The sequence below is a fragment of the Mesoplodon densirostris genome, chromosome 10 (genome assembly GCF_025265405.1).
Source record: "Mesoplodon densirostris isolate mMesDen1 chromosome 10, mMesDen1 primary haplotype, whole genome shotgun sequence".
Taxonomy (NCBI): Eukaryota; Metazoa; Chordata; class Mammalia; order Artiodactyla; family Ziphiidae; genus Mesoplodon; species Mesoplodon densirostris.
In genome coordinates this window covers 105,721,812-105,742,907 of record NC_082670.1, presented here as the reverse complement: position 1 = coordinate 105,742,907, position 21,096 = coordinate 105,721,812, and the positions used below count along the sequence as shown (strand labels likewise).

Sequence of the window (21,096 nt, the reverse complement as noted above, 5' to 3'; positions counted from 1 at the left end):
TAAGAATAGTGAGAGTAGGCATCTTTGTGTTGTTCCTGATCTTAGAGAGATAGCTTTCTATTTTTCATCATCGAGTATGATGTTAGCTGTGGGTTTGTCATATATGATCTTTATTACATTGACATATGCTCCTTTTATACCCATTTTATTGAGAATTCTTTATCAAAAATGAGTGTTGAATCTTGTCAAATGCTTTTTCTGCATCTATTGAGATTATCACATGGTTTTTATCCTTCATTTTGTTAGAGTGGTCTATCACATTGATTAATTTGCAGGTGTTGAACCATCCTTGCATCCCTGTCAAACTTTTTAAAAATAAGCAATAGGGCCTCCCTGGTGGCGCAGTGGTTAAGAGTCCGCCTGCCGATGCAGGGGATACGGGTTCGTGCCCCGGTCTGGGAGGATCCCATATGCCGCGGAGCGGCTGGGCCCGTGAGCCATGGCCGCTGGGCCTGCGCATCCGGAGCCTGTGCTCCGCAACGGGAGAGGCCACAACAGTGAGAGGCCCACATACCGCAAAAAGAAAAATAAATAAATAAATAAATAAAAATAAGCAAGAAAACATTGTTTCCTTTTCTTTTTCTAAGCAAAAATTTCCCAGGATACCCATATAAAATAAATGAAAGAAGAGGTAATCAGGGTTCCAGGAGCCCTGCTCACTGGCTTCACTATTCCCCTTTGTGGTGATCCAGACACATCTCCATAGAACCTGGGGTTGTTTCATGTACCAAAGTTCTGTGTAAAAAAAGTGCAAAGGTGATTCCTAGAACTTATAGGGAACACTTCGGTCTGTATAAGAATTATTTATCAAATTAAGAAAAAATTTTATGACAACTGAAAAGGCCTGTTTTTTAGACTATGACCTGAATCTTGGTTTTAGGTCCAAAGCAGAATATGGAATGCTTAGAGAAAAGGCTTGCTTGCTGTGGGCTAGTGGAATTTAGTCTATTTTTATTTTCTATTACACCCACTTGAGATCTCCTCTCCATTTCACAGCATGGCAAACTCAACGTCGGTCAGAATCGCATAGGAGAAATTTGCTCAACAGAGTTGTGCTGACTGACTGTGAGGAGGGAAGGGCGTTTGTTTCTACAGTGAGACTGGGGAGATGGGTGGAAAAACACTGTCATGATTAAGGTATATTTTCTTCACAAAGTGCTGATAGACTGTGGGGTTTCTTTTCTTTTCGTTAGGGATGAGGCATGGGGGAGGTGGAGAGGCAAGCCTGAAGGAGATGATGCAAAATTCAGATCCAGAGCTGTGTAACACCTAAGGCAGGGCTCTTTCTTGTGTTTTATATCCTCAACACAATCCGCCTGGCAGAAGAAGAAAAGCTTATAAGACCAACCAGAGCCTCTTCATGTTTATTATCGATTAGAAGGTAGATTCCTGTGTGGTTCTTAGGGCCAAGATTAAGAATCTCTAGGGATTACCATTTGTATTGGATTTGGGGAGTGGTCTCCCCCAAATCAAATATTCTATCTTATTGCCCCCACTAAGTATACTTGAATTGAACCATACACTCCAATTTTGATTCAAAACATGGCCACTGTATCTCTGAGAAAATATTTGGCAGAACAGTGGTCTGCAGGTGCCCCAGCATCAACTTGCACAGGCGACGGCACAACCCATTCTGTGAAATTGGCTTTGGAAAAGATACACTTTCAAAAAAACCAAAATAGTCAAGCTTGTATTTGTTTTCAGATTAACTACAAAGACTTCCTCACTCTCTACCCCCTTCTTCTTTTATTGTAAAATTCCTTCTTCATTTTCTCAGAAAAGATACGGATTATTTAATGTGCAGAGTATGAGATTGCCTGAGAGAGACAATACTCTATAAAGCATAGATAAGATGATTTCATCATACTAAGTAAGCAGAATGGGACTGTGGCTTTTATTGAAGATAGCAATGTCAAGTCAGGGATTTCTGAATCTTTTTTAGCTACAGATATACATGTCTTGGATTTTGAGTAATGAACCAGGTAAGGAATAGAAAAAGGTAACCTCTTGAATGCTTACCTTGCTTGGCAGGCATAACACACATTTAACATCTTTTCAAATAATCTCATGAGAAAATGATAGCCCCATTGTATGGAAGAGAAAACTTAGGCTCAAAGAGAACGAGTAGATGGCCCAGAGACACACAGTTGTGAGGTGACAGAGTCAGGTTTGAACCAGGTCCTTTTACTCTTGAAAGTGCCCTTTCCACCGTGTTGCCTTTATATATGACTATTCTCAGAGCTGGGTCCTGCCGTGTTCTAACACTTTAATCCACTTAGAGAAAGTTGACAGATCTTTAATATATTTGCACATGAAAAATTGAAAGCCATTATAAAGCTTTATCAAAACTCTGCCGTAGATGGCTCCAGTTCTGTCCTTGATTAATCAGTGTTTTGAGGTATAGCTGTTGAAAATTTTCTCTTGGGCTGTTTTCTGGTCAGTTAATTCAGATCAGTGAATAGATAATTTCAACAATGAATTCTTAATAGTAAGAGACAAAGTACAAACAAAGCAGTATAGTCTGCTTGTTATAGCAACAGTTAGATATTAATTGTGGCTTCTGACCATATCTCTAGACTTGTAGCATATTGCCTAACTTATAATAAGTAGTCAAAATATGTTTAACTGACTGACTTTTGGTCCTAGCTTTTCCTATACAAATTAATTCTAACCTCAGCAATAAGTGGGCTGCTGCTTGCTATTTAGTGGGTATGATTAGATTTGAAAGCCCTTCAGGGGATATGGTCATAGGAAACCCTGTTGTGAAGGTGATATTGCTGCTGCTGTTGTCAAATTGCTAAGTGATAAGGTAGTAGGAGGCACCTCACAGTCAGTTCACTTGTAAATTAGTGATAACAGTGTCTACTTTGTAGGGTTACTGTGAGAACTGGAAGATTAGGCAACCAGCTGCCGAGCCACAAGACCAACTGTCAAGAAAGATGACTATTGTTGCTTTATGTAATGTTGAAGTACATTATTCCTTTGGTTCAGGCTCTTCATATCCCCTAGTTTATGCCTGAAATGTGAAAGATCTTGGAAGGAAGTATATTCTGGAATCTTTTAATATTTGAATTTTTCAAAAAGAACCACTTACATGGTACAAAAATAATAGCCAGTACTAACAGCTTACACTGTGCCTGGTACTGTTTTGAGAGCTTTTATGTTCATTGACTCACTTCATCCTCACAACAGTCTTTGGAAAATGGGCATTAGTATTATCCATATTTTACAGTTGATGAAATGGATATAGACAGAGGTTAAATAACTTGCCCAATGTCACATGGCTAGTAAGTAGCAAAGCCAGTTTCGAACCCAAGCAGTTTATGCCAGAATCCATGCTTCACTGCTACACTAAATGTAGCCAGACTTAATAGTCTTGTTTTTCTGATCTATGCCTTTTCCTGTATAAGAAAACCCTTTGCTGTTTTCCAGTACTGCCTTCTAAAAGGTTTTAAATTTGCTTTTCACATTTACAATTACACATTTCAAATTTGCAATAGTTGTTTGTCTGGAGTGAAGTAGGAATCTAATTTTATGTTGTTTTATGTGGATAGCCTAGTATGCTAGCAAAGACTATTGGAAAAGAGAACTTTTCACTTGGTCCGTTCACAACTCAAGGCTAAGTCAGGCCCTTCCAGTGCTAAGTGTTCAGGCCACCAAGGACTTGGTTCATAGTTCAAAAGATACCAAGAGAGTATGCACAACCCCTGTCCTATAATTCTGTAGTTCAATATATCTTTCTCTTTCCTCCTCTTTCTCTCCCCTCCCCTCCCCTCCTCTCCTGATTTCCTGCTCTCTCTCCTTCCTCTTTAAGAACAGTGCCTGCCAAGATTGGGAGGAGTTACTGAGAATCGAGTGATTCATGGTTTCAAGTGTAAACTACCCTCCTGCTGAAGCTGTGGGTTAGCTTTCTTTCTCAAGGCGGAGGACAGTGGATTCTGTCAGCTCTGCTCTTGCAGCCATATTGATGATTCTAAGTGGGAGTCACACACTGGAAGGACATAGTGGGGCTCCGAACAGCCAGGTAGGACAGAGGTCAGAGTAAAGACAGTCTGGTTTATTTCTTTAGTTACTGTGCAGGGAAATAAAGACACATCTAAACTGATGATTTGTAAATAATTATATTGAAACTTTATTCAGGTTTTTTCAATTTTAGAGATGTAATCAAACCTTGATTCTAACAACAAGGTCCTACTGTATGGCACAGGGAACTATATTCAGTATTCTGTGATAAACCATAATGGAAAAGAATATAATAAAAAAAAGAATGTATTATATATGTGTAACTGAATCATTTTGCTATACAGCAGAAATTAACACAACATTGTAAATCAACTATTTTTCAATAAATAAATAAATAATAATTTAAAAAACAACAGCAAACCTTGATTCTAGTCCCAAAGCCATCTTTTGAGCAGTATGATCAATTTCTGTCCTCCCAGAGTAAGAGTTAAACTTGATTTCCATGTCTATACTTCTTTAGACAACAAGAATGCATATAAGTTGATATTCAAGTAATAAGAAAGAACCTAAGAAAACTAGACCATGCATAAGCTTGTAGTCTTAGATCTAGAGACGTTTCATATTGCTTTCCTTTTATACCGTGGTAGATTTTGAGCTATTAAACATAAGTACACAATCAGGGTCATATTACATACTATAGTTATGGGATCTGAAATTCCATTCAGAAAGAAAATCACACAATGGGAACTCTGTACAGCTTAAGAGAATGAACTGAAGGAACTGAAGAGAGTGGGTTTCCAGGAGCTTCTCTTGCAAGTCTTGGCGACTTGGTTTATCTGGAACTCTGGCTCATCCTCTCTTCTGCTGCCTTCCCTCTGGCCCTTTCACTGCTTGATAGCATGCACCTAAAGATGAACAGGGCAGATGGAGAAGTGATACAAAACAGTTACTGTGCTAGTCCCTAACTATTCTGCATATTCTTTTTATTAGTGGAGCATAATGTCATTTTTGTTATTCATTTCTGTTTTAAATTATTCTTTTGCTTTTATTTAAATTACGGTATTTCACGTTTGTTCATCTAGAAGGAAAATAATATTGTTTCTGTTCACATTAGTAGTAATATGTTGAATCCAGTAATGAACTAAATGTGTTTTAGAGATCGGCATAGTCCCTGCTCAGACAGTAAAACTGAGGAGATACAGCCAAGATGAAAAAAGGAGAATGCACCTCTAGACTGACAAGTTAATTATCAGCATTTCATGAATATTTCAGATTGGTTTTATTATTGTCATTATAGAATTAATTCAACTTTTTAAAATATGAGAGTAACCTACATATAGTTCTTCCTAGCAGATTGTTTACTGGTGACAGATTAGGGATGGGAACCAAGGAAAGGAGTGTGCCCTTAGTCTCCAGGATGGTAAACTTGTACACTGTCACTCCTACTGGGAATTTTTGTTTCCCTGCGATTGTTATTTTATTATTTATTTCGGTTACTACTCAACAGAGAGTAAGTTTCTAAAGCCTTTTTCCATGGACCCTTCCCTAATTCACCACCACAAGCCACACCCAGGGGCGCCTTCTTGAAGGACTTTTTTCTCCCGAGTTAGAGAAACATGACCTCCCCTTAGCTTTGGCTAATGGCTTTGAAGCATGATAGTGTAAGTTTTCAAATCTGAACAATTTGCCTTTTTCTTCAACTTCCTTGAATGATCACTCATGCATACCAGAGGATAGTCATTGTATGTGTTTTGGAGTCCCTTGCCTAATAAAAATCTTTTGCTAGATAGAAGTCACAAAATTTGAGCTTCAAAAGGTCTGAACTCGGGCCTCCCTGGTGGCGCAAGTGGTTGAGAGTCCGCCTGCCGATGCAGGGGATACGGGTTCGTGCCCTGGTCTGGGAGGATCCCATATGCCGCGGAGCGGCTGGGCCCGTGAGCCATGGCCGCTGAGCCTGCGCGTCCGGAGCCTGCGCGTCCGGAGCCTGTGCTCCGCAACGGGGGAGGCCACAACAGTGAGAGGCCCGCATACCGCAAAAAAAAAAAAAAAAAAAAAAAAAAAGGTCTGAACTTGGTCATTGACTTGTTAATTACTAACCTCTTACTGTCTGTGTCCCTGACTGTCTATGTTATCTTACCTAAGTTATCACATTTACTTGTGATTTGGGATTTTAACTCTCAAGAGCATACCACGTTCGTCCTTGCCCTTTCAGCAGTACCCTCCCATTCCCTCCTTCACCTGTCTGCAGCTACCCATTAAGTGCCCCTAATAGAACAGAGGGAATGATTGCATCAACCTTGACATGATTTGATAAAAAGACACTGTGATAACAATTGGATTTTTATATCTAGTCACTTAAATTACCTTTTCTCGCCAACATTTTCAGATGACCGTAATCTGAAAGCATGAATTGGAATACAGTGATGTCTGAATACTAAGATGATATTCATATAATTAAATTGAAATACAGATGTACTTTGTTGTACATAGATATGCTTCTAAACAAAAATATGTGTGTAGAATGTTTGTGAATTAATTCATGCTTTAAACCCAGTAGGAGAGGTTTATTATTTAAAGAACTACTGTAATAAATCCTCTAGCAAAGGAAGAATACCCCCACTTTACATCTTGTGCAGGTCTTTTTTCATATATATGTTTTGCTTAAAGCAAAGGGTACTTGTATGAGGACAGTATCCAAGAGGGAGATGGGGCTTGTACAGGACAGGAGGAATTAGGTCAGCTATCTGTGCTGAGTAAGTAAATTTTCAATACATTTGGGCCCATTGATTCTGGAAAGCGACTCCTTTGGGGCTCCTTCTAACATCCGCCTCTTGCTTTTACGCTAGATCGAGCGGTTGGAAGTAAGCAGCCTCGCCCAGACTTCCAGTGCGGTGGCCTCCAGCACTGATGGCAGCCTCCACACAGACGCTGTGGATGGAACACCAGACCCTCAGCGCACAAAGGCTGCTATTGCTCACTTGCAGCAGAAGATCCTGAAGCTCACAGAACAAATCAAGATTGCACAAACAGCCCGGGACGACAACGTTGCCGAGTACCTGAAGCTCGCCAACAGTGCGGACAAGCAGCAGGCTGCCCGTATCAAGCAGGTCTTTGAGAAGAAGAACCAGAAATCTGCCCAGACCATCCTCCAACTACAAAAGAAGCTTGAGCACTACCGCAGGAAGCTCCGAGAGGTGGAGCAGAATGGGATCCCCCGGCAGCCAAAGGACGTCTTCAGGGACATGCACCAGGGTCTGAAGGATGTGGGAGCAAAGGTGACCGGCTTCAGTGAAGGTGTAGTGGACAGTGTTAAAGGTGGACTCTCCAGCTTCTCCCAGGCAACCCATTCAGCAGCAGGGGCTGTGGTCTCTAAGCCCAGAGAGATCGCTTCACTAATTCGGAATAAGTTTGGCAGTGCAGACAATATCCCTAACCTGAAGGACTCTTTAGAGGAAGGGCAAGTGGATGATGGGGGAAAGGCTTTGGGAGTGATTTCAAGCTTTCAGTCCAGCCCCAAATATGGTAGTGAGGAGGATTGTTCTAGTGCCACGTCAGGCTCTGTGGGAGCCAACAGCGCCGCTGGAGGCATTGCTGTAGGAGCGTCCAGCTCCAAAACAAACACCCTGGACATGCAGAGCTCAGGGTGTGATGCACTACTGCACGAGATCCAGGAGATCCGGGAAACCCAGGCCAGACTAGAGGAATCCTTCGAGACCCTCAAGGAACATTATCAGAGGGACTATTCATTAATAATGCAGGCCTTACAGGAGGAGCGATATAGGTAAGTTACGTGGAATTAAAATCCTAAATTAGGTTGAGGTTCCCCTCCCTTTGAATACTGGGGAGTAGCTTCAAAAGGCCTTGGTACAGTGTCTTTCTCTGGAGTATTCACAGCACTTTAGATACGTTACATGATGTTTGCATGAGTTCTTATCATAGAGAGCAAAAGAGAGGCAAGCAGAGTTAAATGACTCCCAAGATCACACACCAGTGGAGTGTTTCAGTCAGGGGGTAATGATGACTGTAGCCCTCTAGTCTTCACGTTTCAAATGAAGCCCAAGCTTTCTAAGGCATTCCACCTACTTATTTAAAATCGCAGAACCACAAACAATTGCAGCCTATAGTTATAATACATTGAATTTAAAAGATCTATAACCCTCTGAACTCTGTAGAAATCAAAGATATAGCCCAGCCAAAATGTAATGAACCTTGTAGATATTTGACTTTAAACACACTTATCTGGGCAATTGGTATAGAAACATTAGACTGGAAATAAATCCAGATAAGCCTGTCTGTTACTTTTATGAATTGGCAAATGTTTGAATGAGAGTGGACTTAAACATGAAATCATTCTACAGTAGTTAGAGAATTCGCAAAGGACTAAGTGCTTTGAGTCATAATCTGCTAAAGGTAGAAGCTGGTCTCTTTTTTGTGTTTCACATGACAAACTGTATTCATATTAGACCACTCTTAGCTGTTCTCCAAATGTGTGTCCCTTCCCCTTGCTTCCATCACGTGCAGATAGAAATAGTATCCACGTGGAGTACTCATTCAGATCCAAACTTTGTCAGCCAGAGCCAGGCCACCTCACTGTTACAGATTAAGGGCCAATATTACAGGAGCCACACAGCCTGTTAACAGCCACAGGTTAGGCCCTGAAAGGCCTGGATTGTGGTTTTGTCCCAGTTACGATCTACAGGGAATCCTCAGTACTTTTACTATAATGTCAAGGATTGAACAGACAGTCTCTTAAGGTCCCTTTACCTCTTGTAAAAAAAGATATAATAAAAGCGATTTTTTTTAAAGTTTACTTTTATGAGATAATTTCAGGGCCTGAAATAAATTGTTTGTGTGTATCAATTAGCTGTGAAAGGAGTTACCTCAGCAAGCTCTTTTCAGATGGAGAAAATGCTAATCAATCACTCAGTCCTACCTCTTATCTTCACTCTTCTGTCCTTCGATTCTGACTTAAGACTTAAGGGAGAAGAAAAGAGAAGTGTGGGAGAGAGAAATGAAGTTCTAAAAGCAAGTATATGACTATTCTTATTTCATTGTTTTGTGTATTCTTTAGTATACTCAGAAGACAATTTCTAAAGCAGCGAGCAATCTAACAAATACTCAGATGGACTCTAAAAATAAAACACCTGGTCCTTTGTACCACATGAAACCTAACTCCTGGGTTGAAATTCTAGTTCTGCCACTTACTAATCTTGAAAACTGGGCAAGATTCTTAACTTCTCTAAGTCTTGATTTCCTCATCTCTAACATAGAAATAATAGTAGTCCTTCATAAGATTATTGTGCCATTTAAATGAAATAATTTATGTAAAGCACATAACTCAGTGCCTGGCCCGGTAAGTGCTTGATTGATGTTAGGTAGCAGCTGCTACTGCTGCTATTAAAATACACCCCTCTGAACATGGAGACCTGGGAGTTCCACGGTCAGTTGCTTTGACCCTTTTATTTTGAAAGGATAGCAAAACATTCCAGTTTTTAAATTCTTCCAGAGCTTAAAACTCATATAGAGTTTGTTACGTCTTTAAGTCAGGTGTACGCCAGCGTGAGAAAATCAGGGAGGAAAAACGAGTCTCCCAAGGCCTCCTTTGTATCCATTTAAAATAATTCACAGACAGGACAGAGCTTTAGCTCCTCATTATTATCTCATTAAAAGAATCATGTCCAAGCCACTTAGGACGTTAAGGAGAAGTGCATTTCTTTCATTGCATTTTGGGTTCTTGGTAGTAAGTGAATGACTTGTTTTATGGAATGAAGAGAGAATAAAGGAAACTTGTGAATTTTCAAAAACAGAGGGGGAGAGAGGAATACATAATATAATGTGTAATCTGACTGTCAAATCACTGCAGCTTGAGAATGGTCTTTCCTTAAAACAGAATCTTGAATCTTTTTTTCCCCAAGAAAAGCAGTGGAAAAGTCACAACTGTTTTACTCAACTATGTCGTCGCACCAGTATTTCCATGTTTAGAGCAGTAAGGGATTTCTCCTCCATTCCATATGTCTTTACACGGTAAATATATTTATCTAATTTTGTTGGTCTTTGAACTGTTCTACATAAGTGAGATTTTCCCCACAGATTGTAGTTTATTCTTTTAAGCACCAAAACTTTTAACATTTTAAGCAGAATTTCTCTACCTTCTTTTAACAGAGTAGTTACACTGAACCTAACATGATTGGAAATAGCTTAAAACAGTAGTGTTCTTAGAGCTATACTCTCAGCTCAGTGAGGGTGTCAGCTTACATGCCTCTGCAATAAATGGTCCTAGGCAGCTTGCTTTTTAAACTTCTGTCGTCTGCCTTTTTCGTTTGTTCCTTCACCTTTCCACATATTCTCCGCACTCTTAATGAGCTGCCTGCAGCAGCATCTCTTTGCTAATTTCTATTTCTACTCTGTTAGAGGCTTGGCTTTTTGTGTAGGAAGGAAGTAGGGAGGGATGGACTTAAGGGACTCTTCTGTGACCAAGAAACCAGTTAATGCGTCTAGATGCATTTCTGCTTATTTTCTCTGCTGTAGTTTATTTTACTAATATCTGAGTTGACAGGAGGGAGGCCATGCACAGTATTAAATGAGGAGGAGGAGGAGGACTCTACCTCTGGCAGCTTCTCTCACTAAACTTCTATGATGTGCGTAGTGCTAGATGCTTCATGTATATTTGCTAAGCCTCACAATGTCCCTGCAGGTGCATTGTATTAACCCATTTTACAGATGAGGAAATTGAGGCCCAGTGAGGTTTTTAAGTTTTGCCAAAGATTACTCTGTAAGTGGTAAAGCCAGGAATCAAACCCAGTTTTATCTGACTCCAAAGCCTGTGTTCTTTTCATACCAGGACAAGTTTTTTCCCAAACTCAAACCTGACATCTGTATGATTGAAAAACTAATCTGTAGTCTAGCTCTAAGAAGCATTGACTTTATTAGCAAGAGGTATTAGGCCTTTTCCAGGTCACAGTGTATTTTTCCTAAAAGTCCCTGTTTTAACATATTCTGTAAAATTCTGTGAATGCACAAGTTCTAGAAAGTTTTCTCAAGCTAGTATCTACACTAGTTTTCTCAGGTGTAGGTAAGTAATAGGGGACCCCTATTTAAGTAAACCTCCACCCCCGTCCTGATTTCCCCCTTTTCAGAGGCCCTTCGCAACACTGTCACTCACTTAATGTGCTTCCCATTGGTCTCTACCCCAGTGAGTAGCACCAGGGTAAAGAGTTTTGCCCAAGACCATCTACTTTGGAATAATCAGAAGCATTCAGAAACCTCTCAGCACCCACGTGGTTGCGCCATGACGGAAGAGTGTTTCTTCAGCACCCACATGCACTTAGCCCAGGAAGTCATTGTAGCAGAGCTTGGATCTGAACTCCACCTCAACCTTGGGACAGTAACTAGGTACTTAGTCTTTGAGCTTTGTATTGGACTCTTAGATATAAGTGGGATCATGAATTTGAGAAGGTAGGAGACAAGAATTAGACATTTGTTTTTAGTGATAGGATCTGTGCTGACTTCAGATTCTCTTTATCCAGCTAATCTCTTCATCCCATTAGAGCATTATTACAGATTTGTTAGTGGCAACTGGGTTCACTTTAGTACTTCAGAGATAGAAGGGGCCCTTAGATATCTAATTTAATCTCATTCTACAGATGAGTACACTGAGCCCCAGAAAGATAAAGTGACTTTTGCCAGGTCACACAGTAAAATGGTTTAACATGTATTTAACTTGCTGCTAAAAGCTGGAGGATTAGTCCGTTCCCAAAGTGGGTATCCTGTATTGAGCTACAGAAGGAAAAAGTTCAGCTGTGGCAAAATGCATTGAAAATAGGAGAGAACTAGGAAGACAATTCATCAGCAGTTTTACAGGTTCCTTTTATAGTTTTCCCCTTAGGGAATCTGGCCTGGAATTTTACTCAGCTACTGCCTGTATAGAGAGCAGTGTCATGTCAGGCAGGCTGAAAACACTCCTGGTGTTGATGAGCAGTCATGCCATTTGAAAGCTTCTATTTTAAGGGGATTCCTGTTCTTTGGAAATCGGCTTCTGAGACTGTTTGTATTAAGCCCAGGGATATTTTAAATTGCACTGGGTTATAAGAGCAAAAATACAGAAGGAGGCAGTCACCATGAGCAGTCGTCACGTGCAGTAGAACAGTCAGTAACTAGGCTCACCCAGTTAGGCACAGGCCATTGGAGTTCTAACTAAAGAAATTGTTGTTTAAGTATGAACTTTTACTATCACTGGGCATAAGACAGAGACATGGTCAGATATAGCTATGTTAGCCCTGTATTCCGTGTGTTAGACCTGTTTGTCAACTGTAAGTTGATCTGAGACTCTCCAGAGGATATGTAGACTAGGTTTGGCCATAAGTGTGAAATGGAAACTGAAAATATTGGATCAAATTAGTTCTTCATTTATAAGAGGAAAAAAAGCCCAGTTGAGAGGTGCTCATAAGAGATGCTTCATAAGAAGGGTAAGACCTTCCATCGAAGAGATCTTTCATACCGATAGGCTCTTCCCAGTTTAGCCACTGAAGAGGTAATGGAGGGAGAATGGGAGGGAGGAAGGAGGAACAGGGGAAGAGAAGGAGAGCAAATAAATTAATTACTTCGTTAATTAATTAAGGTTGGACAAGCCTGAATTTTCTTGCCAGTTCTGATACTAATTAGCAGTGTGACCTTATGTAACTCACCTGAGTCAGTTTCTGCTGTAAAAACAAGGTAATGGTATCTGTTGTACAGGGTTGTTGAGATTATTAAATGAGATAATGTTTGTGGAAGCACCTGATATGGTCTGAGAAGTGGCAGGATATTAGAAAGCTGTCATTACCAAGTCTCCAAATTGCCCAGAAAGCCCCTATAGCCTTTATTTATTCCCTATATGCTTTAGGCATCTGCTGCTTTTTGACTTTGGGGGACTGATTGTTAATTGGGGACTGATGCTGTGCTTTTTCCTTTGCAACTGAAGGCTAGCTAGTTCAGTGTTTCCCAGACTCTTTTGGGCTTCAACACAAATATGGTAACAAAAGGTAAGGAGGGAAAATTCACTTTCTTTCCCCAGTTCAGCCAGGGGTGTATTCAAGCTCCCATTTCATGTCATAATCTCCTGCCCCAGCTTTCTGTCCATTCTGGTCAAACACTGGCAGAAACTACCTCAGGTCTCCGGTATGCACTTGGGAAATAATACAGCAGGCTGCTTTCCTAGTTGCCTATTGGTGTCAGTCAGCCCTGGGACCTAGTTCTTCCTGTTTCTCTCAATACCTGTTCTACAGGATTCTTCAGCCATCCTGTCCTGGTGGCCTATTGCCCAACTAGGGAAGCACCACTGGCTCTCAGAGGTGGCTGCAAACTTTTGAGCCACACCCAAACAGTGGTGCATTAAGTGAAGCATTCCCAACCTGTGCACTCACCAAAATTTCTCATTTGTCAGGAATTTGACCCAAAACAGCCCTGGCTTATCTTTGATCTAGGAAGGTGACTACTGTGTTGACTAATCCAGTGGATGAAATTGTATCAATTTCTAAGACCATTTGGAATTTTCACTTGCCAAGACCCATATTCACTTACGAATTGTAAACCTACAACAAAATCTGGATATGTTTTAATACTTTGTAGATAGAGCAGGTTTAGCTTCTGGGGGAAGAATTTCACCTGCCCAAATATAATATAACCTGTTTTTTAAAAAAAGATCGCACAGTGTTCAAGCTTTCTGTTTACTAATAGTTAAGCTCAAATCATATTTAGCTGTCTACGTTCCCTTTGAGTTGTAATGATTGAGGAAGGACCTTTAAGTAAAAAGTCTCAAAATGAGATTATTAATCTCATGCTACTTTCTGTTCCAGATGGAATGACATGAAAAGCATGTGCCAGTCAAAATCATATACTAGTAGGATCAAGAACACCCCCCCTTCATGTACAGAGAGTTTTAATTAGTGTCTTATGAAGGGGTTAAAATCCCTTACAGGGAGTTCTTGATTTTAAAAAATCACATATGAAAGGCTGTTACACAGTTTACTTTCCCTTTTTTCCCTTTGCTGGTTTGGTGTTAATATTTAATGAGAGAATAGAGGTGTTCTTTCTATGAATTCCCTAGGTATCTGGCTTCTCCATTTTAGAATTTAGACAGGAAGTAAATACTAGAAAGTAAAGTGAGCAAAGGAGTTTATAATACTAAAAGCGGGAGGAGTAGGAAGTTGGTGGGAAGTATTCCTTTTGTTATTCAGATTTTGCGTTTGACTAATGGGGGGAATGTTAAAAGACAACAATAAAACAAATCTAAAAAACAGGTAGCGTTGGGCTTCCTTGGTGGCGCAGTGGTTGAGGGTCCGCCTGCCGATGCAGAGGACACGGGTTCATGCCCGGGTCTGGGAAGATCCCACGTGCCGCGGTGCGGCTGGGCCCGTGAGCCATGGCCGCTAAGCCTGCGCGTCCGGAGCCTGTGCTCCACAACGGGAGAGGCCACAACAGTGAGAGGCCCGCGTACCGGAAAAAAAAAAAAAATCAGGTAGCGTGAACCAAGCAGTTCAGACCCTCCCTGCACCTCACTAACAGGGGAAGGTTGCAGCATTTTTCTCAGTCTCCCATTCCTTAATTATAATTTGAAGTACATCCCAGAGAGGAAGGAGGTGAGGATTAATGGAGAAATGTCTTCATGAATTTGAGTTACTCCGAGGCAGACGCTTCACATAAAAAGGTGTAGTGGGCTGGGTAGCTGTCACTGTTATTGTTATTTTTGGTGCTGATGTTTTGATGCTTACAATGATTAAGTAGGTTAGATTGAACCCTAAATTCATCCACCACACACACTCCTCCACCCCAGATAACACCACATCATTTTCACTGGGCTCTTTGTGTTAGCCTGTTTGCAGACCGTAATTTCACACGTGGATTACATAAGCCACTCAGGCTGATAACACTGAAAAAATGTTTGATTGGAAATTGCTAAGCATGGTCAGGTTTGTGCTTTCAGTTTGCAGGTCGTGAGGTTGTGAGAAGAGCTGAGGAACAAACTTCCGTGAGCCAGGTGAAAAAATTAGGGAAAGTGTTTTAATAATGACAAGCCAGTACAGTTTTTTCAGGGTACTGAGGCAACCCAGAAGACTGCATTGCAGGACACCAGGGGCACCTTGCCAACCTCTTTGTTCATCATGTTTTGCAAAAGCCTCAAATTTTATGGCTTTCTCAGTCTCCTCCCTGATGTTTCCTGCAGATTGGAGGTGCTTACTATGGTAACCCAAACACAGCTGTTTGTGTGAGTGTAATAGGGTTACAGCTACACAATAACAGCTTCAACTTTTCTGTTCTTTCAGAAAGCCATCATTCTCCAGGTAATTCTTATGACTTGAAGAGGGTAGTAAATGCTGGTAGTCATTAGTGGATGAATTAATGGGGCTGTTTCATCTGGACCCTTTGTGGGTTTTGCTTCACCCCTGAGTTCTGCAGCTTTGTGTCACCTCAGCAAGTCTCCTAACTTGTTTGTGTTTCATCTGTGGGAAAATGGAGCTCATTTTACTTACCGAAATGCTACTTTGCTATTTAACTATTTGCTAATAAAGTGCTATCTTTGGGAGCGATAGTTACGTTTTTCCCATTTAGGAAGACTCAGCTTGAGGAGATCTTGCTGTTACTTCCCATGTAACTGTGAGTAAATTGTTCAACTTCTGAAAGACTTCATTTTCTACAAGGGTATGGTAATCCGCCTGCCGATGCAGGGGCTGCGGTTCGTGCCCCGGTCCGGGAAGATCCCACGTGCCGCGGAGCGGCTGGGCCCGTGAGCCATGGCTGCTGAGCCTGCGCGTCTGGAGCCTGTGCCCCGCAGTGGGAGAGGCCCGCGTACCGCAAAAATAAATAAATAAATAAATCATCTTAGCTGTTCATAGGTGTAAGTATCCAAAACATGTTTTGTCACAACCCAAAGCCATGAAACAGCCCAAAGAGGAACCTGAAAGAGATACATGCAGGAGGGAACTCCATAAAATACTCTCAAAAGCTGCAAATGTCACAAGGAAATCTAGTTGATGAAAGAAACCCAGTGTGAAACAGACGAAATAAATGAGACATTATACTGCCAGAGAACAACAGAATGATACCTGCCAAGTGCTAGGGAAGAATAACTACATGTAGGCTGCTCTGTCCACCTGATTTATTATTCAAGGAGAGGATAAAATCAAGACACTTTCAGACTCATGTAGATAAAAGTTACCTCTTATAAAACCTTGCTGAAAGAAATACTACAGGATATATTTCAAGAAGAAAAAACATGAACTCACACCATTGGTGAAAGAAATCAATAAAGCGTGTTGGTAAATCTAATTAAGTGGGGACTTAAAATTATATATATTGAAAATTCTTAATGTCTACATCAATTTGGATCTGAAATTCTGGAAGAGAATATAGGATTCAAGGGTTGCATTTCAAAGGAATGTTAAAGTGTTAAAAGTTTGGGAGAAAAAACATTTCTTATACCCTAATCTGCCTGTCACTTGCAACCTGGCAAGTTTCTGTTCACTTTTTTCCTGTCCCCTTAAATTGATGGATGCTCACAAGAGCATTAGGATAAATAAAACACAAATGCAAATGCGATTTTGCTTTTCAATTAGAGGTTTATGTATGAAATTCCTGAGCCCTAGGCAAAAATCACAAAATAGGCTGACTTATTCTTTCTTCTTCTCACCTGACCTTTTATGATATACAACAAAATGTATATCACCCTAGCAAGGACAGTTACCAGGCTTAGGGGCTGAGATACTCTCTAGCAGCAGACTCTAAGCTCTGAGTGGCCTTGCCCTTACCTCCTGCCTTCTGTGTCTTCACCCAGGATGAAGACAGTGGAATAGAAGACAGGCTTATCTTTACAAATAACGAGGCAAGAGAGAGAGTGAGTTGAAAGAAACCAGTCAGCAGACTGAGTTCAAAAATGATACTGACAGGGCTTCCCTGGTGGCGCATTGGTTGAGAGCCCGCCTGCCGATGCAGGGGACACGGGTTTGTGCCCCGGTCCGAGAAGATCCCACATGCCGCGGAGCGGCTGGGCCCGTGAGCCATGGCCGCTGAGCCTGCGCGTCCGGAGCCTGTGCTCCGCAACAGGAGAGGCCACAACAGTGAGAGGCCCGCGTACCGCGCCCCCCCCAAAAAAAAACCTGACAGATGCGTGTGTGGTCAGGACTTCAGGGATTAGTTCTGTGGAAATCCATAGGGAACTATCTCCTATTGCTGAATGCAGGTATCACAGGTAATGTAGATGAGAGAGGGGGCTTGAGATGAGAGTTATGAGTCGCTAGGTTTTAGTTCAGTTTTAGATGGATAGCTGTATCTATCTAGCAGTGAAAACAACTGCCTTAAGAAAAACGATACCCTGCCACTAGAGGTGTTCACAGAGAGATTGCTTGTTAGGGATGTTGTAGAAATAGTTCCTTGATGGAAAGAGATTTAAGTAGGCTTTTTCTAATCCCTAGAATTTAAGATTCTTTATAGTCAGGGAACTTATTTTTTATCTTTCAAACAATACTTTAACTGTTTGTGGTGTATTTCTCTTTGTAACCTACTGATTTTAACAACTCTAAAGGGGAAGGAGGAGGTACGCGAAATAGTGATCATCTTAGAGACATGTAAAACAGGGTGTGAGATATTGGATTTATTTTGTAGTTAGCACAGTGACGTGGACTGCCGATGAGCCTAAGATGAGACTAAGGCCATGAGTCAGTCACCACAGGAAATATTTGGTTAGTTAAAAAGGTTTTCAAATTGCCCATGAATTCCTTTCAGGGAGCACACACTCAGGCGATGCCTTCTTCATTATGAAGTAGAAACATTTTAGAAAGGGCCAGTGTGTTCTTAGTAGTCTGTGAAGATGGAAAGGAGAGAGACATTTTTTAACACCTCCTGTGTACTCAAATGAATATACAAGGTAGAGATTATTACCCTCAGTTTATAGATGAAGGAACTTGCTATGCAACTTTGAGAGGTAGAACCAGGAATCAAACCCAAGTGCTCCTGGCTATAACACCTACAATCATTTTTTCCCAATGTTTATCATAAAATTTTCAAACACACTGCAGACTTGAAAAAAATTGTGCAGTGAACATCCATACACCCACCTCTTAGATTCTACATTTTACAATATTGTCTTATTGTATATCTTTCCGTCTATCCATCCTTTGTTGTATTTTTTTGATGCATTTCAAAGTAAACTACAGGCATCCGTAATCTTCCTTAACAGCTTTATTGAGATACACAAATCAATAGTTTTAGTATATTCATAGATATATGCAACCATCACCATAATCTATTTAGGACATTTTCATCAGTCTCCAATCTTCTCAGTCCTGCCCCAGTCCCTGGCAACCATTAATCTTTCTGTCTCTATAGATTTGCCTATTTTGAATATTTCATATACATGGAATCATACAATTTTCAGGTCTTTCTTACTGGCATGCTTCACTTAACATAGTATTTTCAAGGCTCATCCATATTGTAGCATGTGTCATTACTTCATTTCTTTTTCTTTCCAAATGATACTGCATTGTATGAATAGACCACACTTTATATATCCACTCACCAGTTGATAGTTGTTTCCACTTTGGGGCCATTATAAGTAATGGTTCTGTGAACATTTGTGTACAAATTTTGAGTGGAAATAAGTCTTCATTTCTCTTTGGTGTATACCTGGAGTGGGATTTCTGAAGCATATGGTAACTCTATGTTTAGCTCTTTGAGGAGCTGCCAGATTTGTTTTCCAAAACAGTTGCACCAGCAGTATACCAGGGTTCAAAAATCTCCACGTCCTCACCGACACTTGTTATTATCTTCTTTCTTATTCTAGGCCCATAATCTTTTTATTACACTCCTCCTCCCATTGACTCCACCTTGACATAAAGCTTCGAACCATCACGTCAGTATAGTACTGTCCAGGCCCCTTTGTGGCTATGTGATTTGGATCAGCTTTAGACCTGACTCACATTTCTTACTTATGAAGGGAATTAGTTTATCTGGGCTTCTTGAATTGTTTCAAAGTGGCATCATAGCACAGAGGTTAAGAACTTTGGCTTTAAAGTCAAACCAACCTGGATTCAAATCTTTGCTCCCCTGCTTAATTTCTGTGTGCCCTTGGACAAGTCTCTTTACCTCTCTGAGCTACAGCTTCCTCATCTGTAAAGTGAAGATAATACCTACTACCTTCTTAGGGTTGTGGAAGTTAATTTACATAGTAGGCACTGAATAAATGGTAGCTCCTGCTATTACTTTTTAATTCTAATAGTATTTGTGAGCCATGTTTAATATCAAATAAGATTCTCCAACATCCCTGAAAGGCCTAAAAGACTATACAATTTGTGGGCTAAGGGGTTGAGGTGGTAGCCTATGGAACGCATGCCAAAGATGTCATCTGGGTCTGCTTTCATCAGCATGCAGGCTGGTTGCCACTACCACCAGACTCCCCTGCCTGCCACCCCACATCGATCCTTAGCTTAGGACAGTTCTTTGCTGCCATGCCCAGCCCTTCCCTTAAATCCCAAGGGACTGACACAATGGAACACCACTTTTAAAAGTGTCTAGCCCCTCTGTGGTGAGGAGAAAGAATAACAAAATCATCAAACACTGCAAACACCACAAACAGCTTAATAGGACAATCATAAAAAGACAATATATTAACATAATCTTGTGGCATTTGTTGAACTTAAAATTTGGTGGAAAATCAACTCCAGAGGTGGCATCTGTTTCTGAGCATGCCCAGGGTCACAGATAAAGTGAAAAGGCAGAGTCACAGAGAATCCGCCCTAGTTACGGACAAAAAGTGGAAACCTTTCTGATCAATTGTTCAGTCACTTTAGTGACAGTTTCAGTGGGAAAGAAAGCAGAACAAAGATTCTTATCAAGGACACAGGAGAACTAAACAGGATTCAGTAACATAGTAAAAAGGGTCAGCTGCACCTTTTTTTTAATCCTTGTTTCATAGAGAGGGAATGGAGTTTAGGATATAAATGAATATAATTATTCATTATACAATTATTAGAAGGGGGAATGTTGGTGATGCCATCACATAAAAATTACCTTGAACAGAGAACTTCCATGTATTCCTTAAAAGTTTGTGTACTATACATGTGGTTAAAAACAAGAGGAAAAGGGAGGGTAGTTTTAAATGTTTGAGTTCGTTCTGACATTTTTATTTTTTTAATACGAAGTCTGCTGAGACTCACATGCTAGTGTCAGGTGTGTGCTTGCCTGAGCAGCACTCAGCGGTAGCATCTGCGGGGCATTGGTTCCGGGACACACATTCCCCCCCTACTCCACCCTCACGGATACCAAAATCTGCAGATGCTCAAGTCCCTTATATAACCTATGCACATCCTCCCACATACTTTAAATCACCTCTAGAGTACATATAATACCTAATACAATGGAAATGCTATGTAAATATTTGCTGGCGCACAGCAAACTCAAGTTTTGCATTTTGGAACTTGGTGGAATTTTTTTTTCCAAATATTTTCATTCCGAGGTTGGTGGAACCTGCAGGATGTGGAACCCCAACTGTATATATTCTCCTGTTGGGATGAGCCCTCTGTCTGACTGAGACGCTTCCATTCTAGTAGCCCTAAGCTAGACCTGTGTTTATTCTTCCCTTTCTAGGCTTCTTAATGTGTGGTCGTCAACCTTTCTCCTACCTACTTAGCTCATTTTTTGGTTCCTTGAACTCCACCCACAACCTGCCCCAAGCTTCACCACTAGCAGACAACCCAGTTTCTTAAAACACCGTGTTCATCATGTCACCACACCGCACTCCCCCAACCCCAGCAGTGTGCTTTGGGCCCTTGTACTGTCTATTCCAGAATCCCCACTCCCCTACCTACCTTTTACGGGCAGATTTCCTTTTTTTTCTCCAACTTAGGTCTACTATTCCAGTTAGCCTATACATTTCCACCTCCTGTCCTTTACCTGTGTTCTTTTTCCACCCGGAATCTCTGATCTCGTCCTTTAAAACTGCTCCAGCCCTACTGGTCCTTAGATGCCCTGCCCAGGTCCCATCTTTATGTAGAATAAACCTTTTCATATGTAGTCCTAAATGCTAGAGGTGCCAGATGAACAAAATGATCCCTCCTCCTGAGGAACCTTATCTCCCTGCATTCTCACAGTTTTTTACTCACCTGC

General features: G+C 40.9%; 1 protein-coding gene across 6 annotated transcripts in view; it reads left to right on the top strand.

Moving 5' to 3' along the window:
• TMCC1 (transmembrane and coiled-coil domain family 1) overlaps positions 1-21,096 on the top strand; it is a 221,775-nt gene that overhangs the window by 192,997 nt on the left and 7,682 nt on the right. For 5 of the 6 annotated variants that reach the window (XM_060109307.1, XM_060109306.1, XM_060109310.1 and 2 more), the window contains one exon: positions 6,810-7,744. In XM_060109307.1, the coding sequence (XP_059965290.1) occupies positions 6,810-7,744 (935 nt within the window). Of the gene's footprint in view, positions 1-3,932; positions 4,025-6,809; positions 7,745-21,096 lie in introns of those variants that run through there. The other variant, XM_060109309.1, reaches the window with a different exon arrangement.